At 38.4% G+C, this 11,536-nt stretch overlaps 2 protein-coding genes across 2 annotated transcripts in view; one reads left to right on the top strand and one right to left on the bottom strand.

The window, feature by feature from the left end:
• Nucleotides 1-4,700, top strand: part of LOC106875154 (PI-PLC X domain-containing protein 3) — a 7,234-nt gene extending 2,534 nt beyond the window's left edge. The window contains exon 2 of the mRNA XM_014923170.2: nt 3,808-4,700. Within this exon, the coding sequence (XP_014778656.1) occupies nt 3,808-4,643 (836 nt within the window). The 3' untranslated portion in view covers nt 4,644-4,700. The remainder of the gene's footprint in view (nt 1-3,807) is intronic.
• A 2,581-nt stretch (nt 4,701-7,281) lies between these two features.
• The window catches only part of LOC106875153 (2-oxoisovalerate dehydrogenase subunit beta, mitochondrial), a 30,760-nt gene continuing 26,505 nt past the window's right edge, over nt 7,282-11,536 (bottom strand). Inside the window, exons 7-9 of the mRNA XM_014923169.2 lie at nt 10,923-11,068; nt 8,787-8,873; nt 7,282-7,583 (exon numbers count right to left, since the gene is read on the bottom strand). Of these exons, the coding sequence (XP_014778655.1) occupies nt 7,443-7,583; nt 8,787-8,873; nt 10,923-11,068 (374 nt within the window). The 3' untranslated portion in view covers nt 7,282-7,442. The remainder of the gene's footprint in view (nt 7,584-8,786; nt 8,874-10,922; nt 11,069-11,536) is intronic.

The raw sequence follows: 11,536 nt of genomic DNA on the forward strand, positions 1-11,536 counted from the left end.
ATTTTTTAGTGGGAATCGCATGACCGTGACATACAGAACACATTACCGAAAACGAAAATCGCCAAAATTAAAAAATAAAAAAGTTACAGCCATTTTCCCTCAGTGTCTAATTCCAATGTCCACCCAACATTTATTCAACGCGCTATTGAATCTGCCATTCATCATCGACCCCTTACTTTTCTAATAATTAGATCTATTGGTCGTCTAATCAAGGCAATTTTCCCCCCAAAAGTAGAGATCTAGACTAAATGTGCTTTGCAGTGTGTAGTTTGCTGTCTCATTGAAGATGACGGGGATAAATATAGTGGTTCGCTAAGATGGGAGAGACTGAGAAGGTGGTAAGCTCTTATACAGGGTGTAGACGGTATTCGTTCGCATAATGACTGTCTCAGAAAAGTAAAAAAGTGTTCTTATTTTCTGAGATATATTTGTCAAATTAGGGTCAGTTTGTCTTCATGACATGTTTTGTCGATCTCACTCGATGGCAGCTTCCAGACTACCTCGAAACTGGCCACAAACCTTTGTCACTATCTCCTGTTTTAGGCCCCCGATGGCCCTGGTAATCCTGGTCCCCAGCTCATCCTTCCTGTTGCAGCTAGATTTGTTGGTCTCTCGGTTCATTGCATCCCATACAAAAAAGTCGAGGGGTTTGCAGTCAGGCGAGTTGGGAGGCCAAATGTCAGGTGATGAGTGATCGAACAAATTCTTCGACAGTCAGGTCTGGGTTTTCTGACTGTGGCAGGGCACAGTCTTTCCGCCACACGTACAGCCTCCCTGTAGCTACCTGGTCAATCCAGGGCTTCACCACCTCACTCAGATGGATGTAGCCATCGTTGTTCAGCTTGAGACTCACAAGGAAGAAATGGGGTGGCATGATGTCACCATCACTGCTGATGACATCAAAGACCATGATTGTCACTGGAAGTTTCGCCTGCATGTCTCTGGTGAGGCAGCAAGCCACCTGTTGTTCTGAGAGTTGATCTTCTGGTCTTGGCAGAAATTCTTCTTCTTGAAGAACAACAGCACATCTAGATCCAGCAGGTGTTTCAACTTGTTGATCAGCTTCTTGATGTGCTTAAGTCGCTTTTCCTGCATAGCCTTGGACAGAAATTGTCCTTTCCTCGTCTTGTATGAAACGTAGCAAATGTTCTCATGCACCACCAGCCTGATGAGCTTTTAATATATACTGTTTCATACAAGATGAGGAAAGGACAATTTCTGTCCAAGGCTGAAACTTTTGTGGGGCGGAGGCCAGTTGATTAAATTGACCCCAGTACACAACTGGTACTTAATTTATCGACCCCGAAAAGACGAAAGGCAGAGTCGACCTCAGCAGAATTTGAACTTAGAACGTAAAGACAGATGGTCATAATATGCAAACATTTCTCATGGCACCAGTACACTGTTTACAGATGCTTACATTTTTTATGTTTTCCGTGAATTTTTCATGGGTCCAGCTAGTGAGTAATTATTATACTGAGTGGACTTTTGCTGATCTGGCTCCCTCGCCAATGGCACTTGGTCTCCCATCTGTAATACAGCTGTATTAGACACAAGACAATTTTTGAATACATTTAAACATAAAAGTAAGCATGGCTTATACATAACCAAATATGGTAGGTCTTGTACTAAAGACTAATTCTCGCCACCTTGCATCGCTCGGTCTTAACAAATTCGTGACCCGACTTAGAACACACATTCCTTTCCATAGTTCAGTGCCAGCTTTCATTTTAGTTTAATGACCGACCGTTCTTTCTAATTTTACCTCTTCCCTACAGAAATATCTTCCTTTTATTGTCTATTTTGTTTCCCACAAAATGACTGGTGAGGAGCTATCTGTGGTATACACTTGAGTGAAATTCCTCACTCCCCTTTATTATATATACATGCACTCGAATGTAGCAGGTAACAGTTTGCCTTTGGCCAGTGTTTGGACCCCATTGTGTCCACTACTCTGATTGGTTGGTATTGGCGCAATTTGTCTCTTACTCTGTCACACCAATTTGCAACATGTAACCAATCAATCAGAGCCTCTAAATAAATTCATGTGGGGGTCACTAATTTGTAAGGACTGTGTTATGTGAGATAATGAGAATGGGTCTCAGGTACATCACACAGCCCTTACAGTAAATATAAAAAGAATACATATATGTGCCAGAGGGAAAAAGGGACACCCGAGTAGAATGTTTTATTAACATGTGTCTGTCTGTGTGTCATGTATACAGAATAATAGACAGGTCATCATGAAAACAAAGTGTATGTGTGTATAGACATGGATGTATGCGTGTGCGTTAAGTACATATAAGAATAACTATGAAGAAGACTAAAAGAGTCTATATTGAGAAGTTAGACAAATGTTCGTAGACACAAGAATGAGAAATACCAGTTCATAGTCAACTGTACATGGTAATTGAAAAACTGTATCAAGAAGTTGTGGCCATGATGCTGAGCCAGTTGCAGTACATGTTGTACAAGAAGTTGTGGCTGTGATACTGCTGCCTGGGTCACTTGGTACATGAGTCCTCGTAGGTTGTATATTCACTGTTGATCTATGGTGAAGTAATTCACAAACAATGAAGTGTTGGAACCTGGGCAAGCTGCTTGTTGAGTTGTGTACATAGAAATGGTGTTGACAACGTTAAGATGATAGTGGAGATGAAGAAAGAGATCACTGTAATGCTGTTGGTTGAAGTTGGTAAGTCATTGTGTGGCAGCTGTGGTGTCATTGCTGGAACTGGATGTGTCTTGTGTGGTCAGTGGCTAGACCTTAAAAGGTCTGAAACCTAAGACAAGGAGAAGCTGGGTTTTTATAAGAAGCTGTAGGCTCAAACTGGGTTGAGAACAGGCTGTCTCATGTGATTTTATTTAGAGGCTCTGATTGGTTATATGCTGCAAATTGGCATGATAGAGTAAGAGACAACTTGTGCCAATACCAACCAATCAGAGTAGTGGACACAATGGGGTCCAAATAGCAGCCAAAGGCTAGCTGTTACCTGCTACGTTCGAGCACACGTATATATAATAAAGGGGAGAGAGGAATTTCATTTGAGTGCACGCTACAGTCTTAAAGCATTCCCCCTCTTTAATAAATTATATCCTATATTATGTACTAATGCACAGATACATTCTTTATCTTGTACTGTGTACATTAACAATGTTAAACCTGTTTGTTTTTTTTTACTCTAAAACGATTACAATATCAAGTAACTGCACTTCCAAAAGTGAACTCTCTCCCTACTGCATTATATTTTTAATCAATTTATTCCAGCTTTTGTCTCTCCTGCTTTTTTAGATAAAAATCAATCATTGAGAAAGCTTTTTTCTTCACAATGGATGTAATTCTAATTAGAATTTCTTGGCTCATTACCTTAAATTTTGTTAATGTAATCTGCTGAGCCTTCTACTGGGCCTGGAGAGACTAAGACGAGCCTAATCTACAGGGTGTTCAAAAAGTCTCTCCGCAGTCAATTTTTTTTCATCTTGTGCATTACCATGGTGCTACTTCAAGAGTTTTTCAGTGAACAGATTATTTTGAAGGGACTTTGGCCACAAAGATCACCTGATTTAACACTGCAAGACTTTTTTTTTTCTGAGGAGCAAGTAAAGGATCAGTGTACAAGAATCGCCCGAAAACCATTAAATACTTACTGTGGTGAGACATTCTGAACACCCGGTAGCATATTCTTTGTTGAAAATTCTGTAGTTGTTCCATGTACAGGATTAGAATGTGTCTTGTATCATGCAATAGTAAATCTACAAAATGTTCCCAAGAATAACACTGATGATGTTTGTGTTTATCTTTTGCAGGTTCTCATGACTCATTTAGTTCTAAGTTAAAAGAAGGAGAAATTGCTCCTGATTGCACTGAACTAATTAGATTAGCTGAGAAATTGTTTGGAAAAGCTGCAGATAAAGTAATTATGAGATGGTCTACTACACAGAATCTGGACTTAGGTGAGCAACTTGAAAAAGGGATCCGCTATTTTGATCTGAGGGTAGCTTACAATGATTCTTGCAATGATTTTCAGTTTGTTCATGGCATATATGGACCAAAAATAGATTGCTGTATGCAAGAGATCAATTCATTCTTGGAGAAACATCAGAAAGAGCTGGTAATTCTGGATTTTAACCATTTTTATAATGTAAATCCAGAAAATCACAAAAGGCTGCTTTCAATGTTGTCTGATATATTTGGAAAGAAAATGTGTCCATTTATTGGAGCTGCTAACTTGACACTTAATGTTGCCTGGGAGGTCAATCTTCAGGTAGTTATCTGCTATCATCATAATCTTGCTACTCAACAACCAATATTCTGGCCTGGAAATGCTGTACAACACCTCTGGGCAAACACTGATCAACTTCCAAAACTGATCAGTGCATTTGAGGAGGAATACCATAAAGGACGTCCAAGTGATTGTTTTTTCAACTGGCAAGGTACTCTAACACCAACAGTAACTACTGTTCTTCAACATCTTGACGGTAGCTTGAAAACTACATTGGCTGAGAAAGCAACATCTGCCATTACAAAGTGGGTTGCAGACAAATCTCCGTGTTGCAAGGGCTTAAACATCATATCTGTAGATTTTATGCAATTGTATGACTTTGTACATGTAATTGTAGAAATGAATCATGACATTCAATAATTTATGTGTATACATCTATTTGTTCATCAACAATAAATATTTTATTTTTGTTACCATTGTTTTATAACCATTTTTCAATGATAAAAATAAACCATGATCAGCATTTGAGAGTGAGTAATGACTTGATAGCATGGTACATGCTTTCATTATTTTAGGTATCCATGCCATTGCAAGCAGACTTAAACGTTTTCTTAGTCCTTCTACACCAGATCAAGTAGATTATGCAGTATGTGATATCTGGAAAGAGAGAGAAAGGGGGCTGCATTCATTTTCAGCTGAGTAGACTGCAGAAATTTGAAATAATAATGAGCTTATTGTACACAGTGCTCAGGTGCACTACAACTCCTTGAAAATGAGGACAGAAGAAGCCATAAGTCAAGGAAAGGAATACAGCAACGAAAGTTAGAAGTACATGCATAGAACATTGTTCTATTGTTTTTTTCCTCTCTTTCTTTCTTATTTTTAGCTTCCAGTCTTTCCTTACCATTCTTTGGTTCTGCTGAATTCTCCCTTGACATCGTTCTCTTCCTTTTTTTGGGGGCTGACAAATCCGTCACTCCCCTCTTTTGTTTCTTTCACCTCACTCCTTTCCTTCTCTTTAACTTCCTGGGTAGAATCCTCCTCATTTTTATCTTATCTTGTATGTAATTTCTCCTCCATCTCCCTATGCGTGTACTCAAACAAGGGGCACTGAGTCTTCGTGTGACCCCTCACACCACATATATAGCAGTTCAGTCTGTCCCTCCTCCACCACATTTAACGTTTTCTCCTCCTCAACCTCAATCTGATAGGGGTTACATTCTATATCGTCAAATGTGGCAAATAGCCACATTTCAACTCCGAATCCCCACCAGTTCAGCTTTTTCTTCTTTCCAGCCGGTCCCAATTCTGGGTCATCTTCAGTTGCAGCCAGAATAGCTGCAACCAACCACTCAGTTTTAATTTCGGGTGGTACCCTTGGTATCCTGATCCAGACACTGTGCCACCTTCTCTGTCCTCAGAATGGTGGTGGAATGTGAGGCTGCCTCTTCCTTTGTAGGAAGCCTCACCTCCACTGTGCCGAACCTTCTTCCTCTGCCAATGTACGTTGTCTTCTTTACAATCTTACTCAAACATTCTATTTCTTCCTCCATCACTCTCTCTATCTTGTTGGTGGCGACCGCTTGTGTTCGATACACCACCATCTTCAAACTTTTATCTTTTACAATATTTTGCGGAGGGATCAACTTAATGGTATCTCCCTCTTTTTTTATCAGTTCTTCGCTCTTCAATATTTCTTCCATGTCAATGTTTATCTGTTTAGCCTCCAATGGCATGGCTGTTCTTGCCACAGCAGTTTTTGCATAGCTCTTCATACCAGAGGAACTACACTTCTCTTTTCACCCACAATGGAGAAAAAAGAACAGCAAAACACAACAGCAGCAAATAACAACCTCACGTGATAACAAACTTCAACAGCAAATCTCCACGAATCACAAAAAAACACTACCTTTCTCCTTTAAAACTGGGGTCAAAATGACTAAAGTAAAATGACTAATCCCGCCAAAATAGTCACAGAAGTCTGGTGTAGGCTTCTGCCTGGCTGGCTCTTGTTAAACCATCCTACCCGTGCCAGCATGGAAGGTGGATGTCAAATGATGATGATGATAATGATGAGACAAAGAAAATTTGAACAGACCCGAGTTGAACACTGATTAGAGGTCTGATCAATTAAGGATAACTTGGAGCTAAACAGCAACAACCTAAAACACAATGGGAGTATAACACTGCAGTCATACCCCACTTGTACTTCTCTAGCCTATGTAGATCATCCACATTGAATACTCATGTCTTGACTGTACAATATCACACTCTTTACATAAGTTTAATATAGTTTGCCTTTGACATGGAGAGAGAAATACTTTATCAATAATAGTAACAACTTGCTGAACTCTCACTCTTTCTGGCAAATGATGTTCACTACAAACATCTCCAGCTCTGATTAATTCAAAGTGAAACAGTTGAACCCAATGAAACTAGGGATGATCTGCAACAGCAAGTATGAAGTATATAAAGTTTGCAAAGTAGAAGAAATTATTTTACTCTGAAGAAAAGGAACACTCTAAAGTTTCAACCAGAATCCTTTTCCAGGGAGAGTACAAAAAATGTCTACTTCATTTAGCAACAAGTCAATGAGATCCTTTACATAATCAATCAACGTTGTAGAAATAGTGTCAGATTTCCCTCAAATTACTTCCCACTTTTTAAAAAAACTAATACAGTAGGTGTTATGTCTCAAGCTACTGCTATCTAGCACCTTCGGATGATCTCTACACGACTGCTACCCAACTCCTCTACTATGGCTAGACTACCTCTATTTATATGTCTTGGGCGATCCTACTTCTTCGCTTGGGGGCGTTGACACAACAGTTATGTATTTCACTACCTAGAAAAAAGAAAAGAGCTGATCTTGATAGAATAAATGATTTATATCTGCTCGTTGAGGGCTGACCTGAAAGTAAACAAACTTAACAACCATGTTTGATAATATGGATAATAACAATGAATTTAAGGCTCCACAGAAAAACTTTCATGGTTAAAATAAAAAAAATAGCCACAGCACCATTGTAACTCACAAGCTGTAATTAGTAAAAAAAAATTATCATTTTAGAAATTACCTTTATTTATTCAAACCCATACATTCTTTAGTGTGCTTTTTCAACAGTAAATAGAGCTGCCCTTAAAAACTGTACAATAATTTCAGTCAAGTGACTTGGAGTATCTATATATTTTAATAAAAAAATAATTACTACAATCCAATCAAAAGTTAATCAATTGTTTAACACCTTCAAAACATCTCCATTTGTCAGGTAAGTAGAAAGGTTCGTGAGTATGTGAAAATGGGGTGTCATAGCCACAGACACGTTTTACAGGAGCTTCTAAGTGGAGGAAGCATTCGGACTGCAATGATACAATGTGGATAAGAAGAAAAATATGTTAGATTCCTAAGTTTACAGAATAAATATATATAAAAAAGCGAAATCGGGATGGCACCTGTACCCAGCGTCGCCTTTCTGGCACTTGTGCCCGTGACATGTGTAAGGATTTTCGAGCGAGATCGTTGCCAGTGCCCCTGGACTGACTCTTGTGCAGGTGGCACATAAAATACACCATTTTGAGCATGGCCGTTGCCAGTACCGCCTGACTGACCTTCATGCGGGTGACACGTAAAAGCACCCACTACACTCTCTGAGTGGTTGGCGTTAGGAAGGGCATCCAGCTGTAGAAACTCTGCCAAATCAGATTGGAGCCTGGTGTAACCATCTGGTTTCACCAGTCCTCAGTCAAATCGTCCAACCCTTGCTAGCATGGAAAGCGGACGATGATGATGATATATATATATATATATATATAGATAAATAGCAAGTGTGAAAATTTATCTGTGTATTAAGATTATTCATTAAAACGATTTCCATGTGAATTTCATTATTACGCATGGCTCTTTACATTCTGAGCTCAAATACTGATGAGGTTGGCTTTGCCTTTCATCCTTTCAGAGTTGATAAAATAACCTCCTTCCCCTACAATTGCTGGCCTTGTAACAAAATTTCAAACAATTATCATTATTGTTATTATTATTACTATATTCTTTTATTTGTTTCAGTCATTTGATTGTAGTCATACTGGAGCACCATCTTTAGTTGAACAAATCGACCCCAGGACTTGTTCTTTGTAAGCCTAATACTTATTCTATCAGTCTCTTTTGCCAAACCACTAAGTTATGGGGATGTAAACATTCCAACATCAGTTATGCAATGGTGGGGGGGGGGGAGACAGACACACACACATACATACGATGGGCTTCTTTCAGTTTATCCACTCATAAGACTTTGGTCGACCTGAGTATAGTAGAAGACACTTGCCCAAGGTGCCATGCAGCAAGACTGAATCTGGAACCATGTGGTTGGTAAGCAAGCTATTTACCACACAGCCACTCCTACACCTATGTCATCATTATAAATATATATCTTTTCAAATTTTTCCCATTTTTAATTTATTAGTGTTCGATATTTCTCGATAAGATAAACTTAAGTATTCACAATTTTGACATAGAATAAAACTATAAAACTTATTGTTGACAGCTTCAAAAAAATATTTCCATACCTGAATAGTAGATGCAATTTCAGCACCAAATCCTCCTGTAATAGGGGCTTCATGGGCAACCAATGCCCGACCAGTCTTTCGTACTGACTAAAAAAGAAGAAAAAAATTGAGTATGATTTAAACATTTTATTGGTGATACCTTTAATACTAATGTAGCCTCTTAGTTTACTTGTGCTCTGCATCTCAAGCAAGACAGTTAATTTCACATACACAGTGCTACATCTTCAAATCATTTCTCTTTAGATTCAATAGATCTTTTGCATTTAATAATCATAACTCACTGACTCATGCTGTCAACTTTTTGCAAAGAGAAATAAACTCATTTGATGACAACAACATCAACAATTTACTACCTAAGTATCTATGTTTTCACTGCAACCACCAGCACTACTAATTACTAGTAACAGAAACTATCAACTATTTAATGCAGAAATTATCAACTTCATCTGAGAAGCAGTTAATGCACCTCATTTCAACAGAACATTTACTGCTGCTATTCATGTTTGTCTAGTTATATCTGAACTCTGTATGTCAGGCTGCGTCTGTTGTCTACCCAATGTGTTTATTGAGTGCACAGTATCAAGTTCCTACTTAATATCTTTCTACGTATCTGGCAAAGTAATGTGGTTGCTTGGTTTGCTAGAAACAGCAGCCAAACCCCCCACCACCACCACCACCAAAACCACACCCTGCTGTTTTGAAAAATGGACAACACAGTCATAAATATACAAAAGTAAAGACAGTCGTGACCAGAATGCCATTGATCAAAGGCCTGTTTGAATCAAGGCTAACCTGGAGTTGAACAACATAATTATCTTGCTTACCTTAACTACATCAATTACACTATCTTTATAGTTCAGTGCTCCCTCTTTTGCTCTTAGTATCTACTCAAAATAACAAACTTATGTTCCTTAAATCAACTTCTCTGTAATCAATTCACTGTAAAGAAGCCAGATGAAGAGACTAAGTGATTTGATGATGCCAGTGGCATGTAAAAAGCACCTGTGAAGCGTTGGGCCTCACAGAGGCAATGTAGCCAATGCCAGTGTCACATAACAGGTACCCGTGCTTCTGGCACATAAAAAGCACCTTCCGAGTGTTGGGCCTCATGGAGACAATGACAAATGACCGAGATCTTTGGCAATATGCTGTGCTTGAGAAGAAGACTCATCAAGCCAAGCAAAATCATAGTCATGCCAGATACTGAAGTCACACAACTGGCACCTGTGCTGATGGCACATAAAAGCACCCACTACACTCTTGGAGTGGTTGATGTTAGGAAGGACACCCAGCTGTAGAAACCTTGCCAAATCAGACTGGAGTCTGGCACAGCCCATCAGCCTACCAGCCCTGATCAAACCACCCAACCCATGCCAGTATGGGCAATGGACATTAAAATATGATGATGATGATGAATTCCTGGGTGGAAGGGTTGATTTGTCACCCAGTTTAACATGGCCTCCTAACCCCTGTATTCTGGTCTGCTGTTCAATCTGAGGATATTTGGTGTTATTTCCTACACAAGCCACAATAAAGAGATTGAGTTGGATTCATATTTCGGTTCTAAACCTTATAGCCTTTTTTACACGAGGCATTTATAAGGTTGTTGAAAGATGGAATGAGGTAATTTAAAGCATTGGAGAGTATGTTAATGAATAAATATTCCCATAGTCATTGGCTTATTCATTTTTACCTTAGATCTTTAAATTGGACATTACTTTTGCACCAACCTGATATTTTTAATAGGTACTAATACAACTTTTGTCAGTATCACCTCTTTAACATCAACACTTATATTTATCACCACTGAAGGACTGTGAGCCAATGTACAAAGCTTTATGCAATTATTTGACTTACATAGAAAAGTAGATAAAAATCTTTCCAATCATATATTACCATTTTAAAAAATAAAAAAATATCCATTGAATAATGTAGTCCTGAATACACTATACCTTCAAATAAGATTGGATGGTCACAGCTTGAAAACCTTTTGATTAAAGTATGTTTGATCAGGGATAACCATTGGATTAAACAACATACAATCACTAATTTACACAACCTCGGACCATCATCATTAATACTAGCAATATTTAAAAGAATTTGAAATATATCAAAAGAATTTCCATGGAAACTTACATTGATAACTGTTTCGGTGTCCCAGGGTAAAATCGTTCGCAGATCTATCACATCACAGCCAACATTCAAACGGTCTTCTGCCATAGTAGCAACTTCTCGTAGGACATGTACCTGAGTTCCCCAACCAATAAGTGTTACATCAGAACCTAAGAAAGTAATAACAATTAGACAATACAAAGACACCAGATGTATGTGTGTATGCGTTTGTTGATATGTCTCTCTGTATTCAGTAACATAAATCTTTCACCAATTGTTTTGAAAAACTTTAAGATAGTTGAACAAAATAATACTAAAAAACAAATGTAATTTTCTCACAATGATAAGAAAGATATAGGGAGAATTAATAAAATGAATATAATTAAAACAGCCACCAATTTAGATGATAGAAGAATGACTGTTATTCTTCCGCAAAATTCCATGGTTTGTTAGATCAGTTTTTATTTTTGGTTTGTAAAGTGGTTGGAGGCCTCCGTCCATAGAAACCATGCCAAAGCTGATCTGGAGCTCAACACAGCCTTGCAGCTCACCATGTCCTATCAAATCATCCAATCCATGCCAGCATGGAAAACAGACATTAAATGATGATGTTGATGATATAGATATATATATATATA

This window comes from Octopus bimaculoides, chromosome 2, assembly GCF_001194135.2.
Source record: "Octopus bimaculoides isolate UCB-OBI-ISO-001 chromosome 2, ASM119413v2, whole genome shotgun sequence".
Taxonomy (NCBI): Eukaryota; Metazoa; Mollusca; class Cephalopoda; order Octopoda; family Octopodidae; genus Octopus; species Octopus bimaculoides.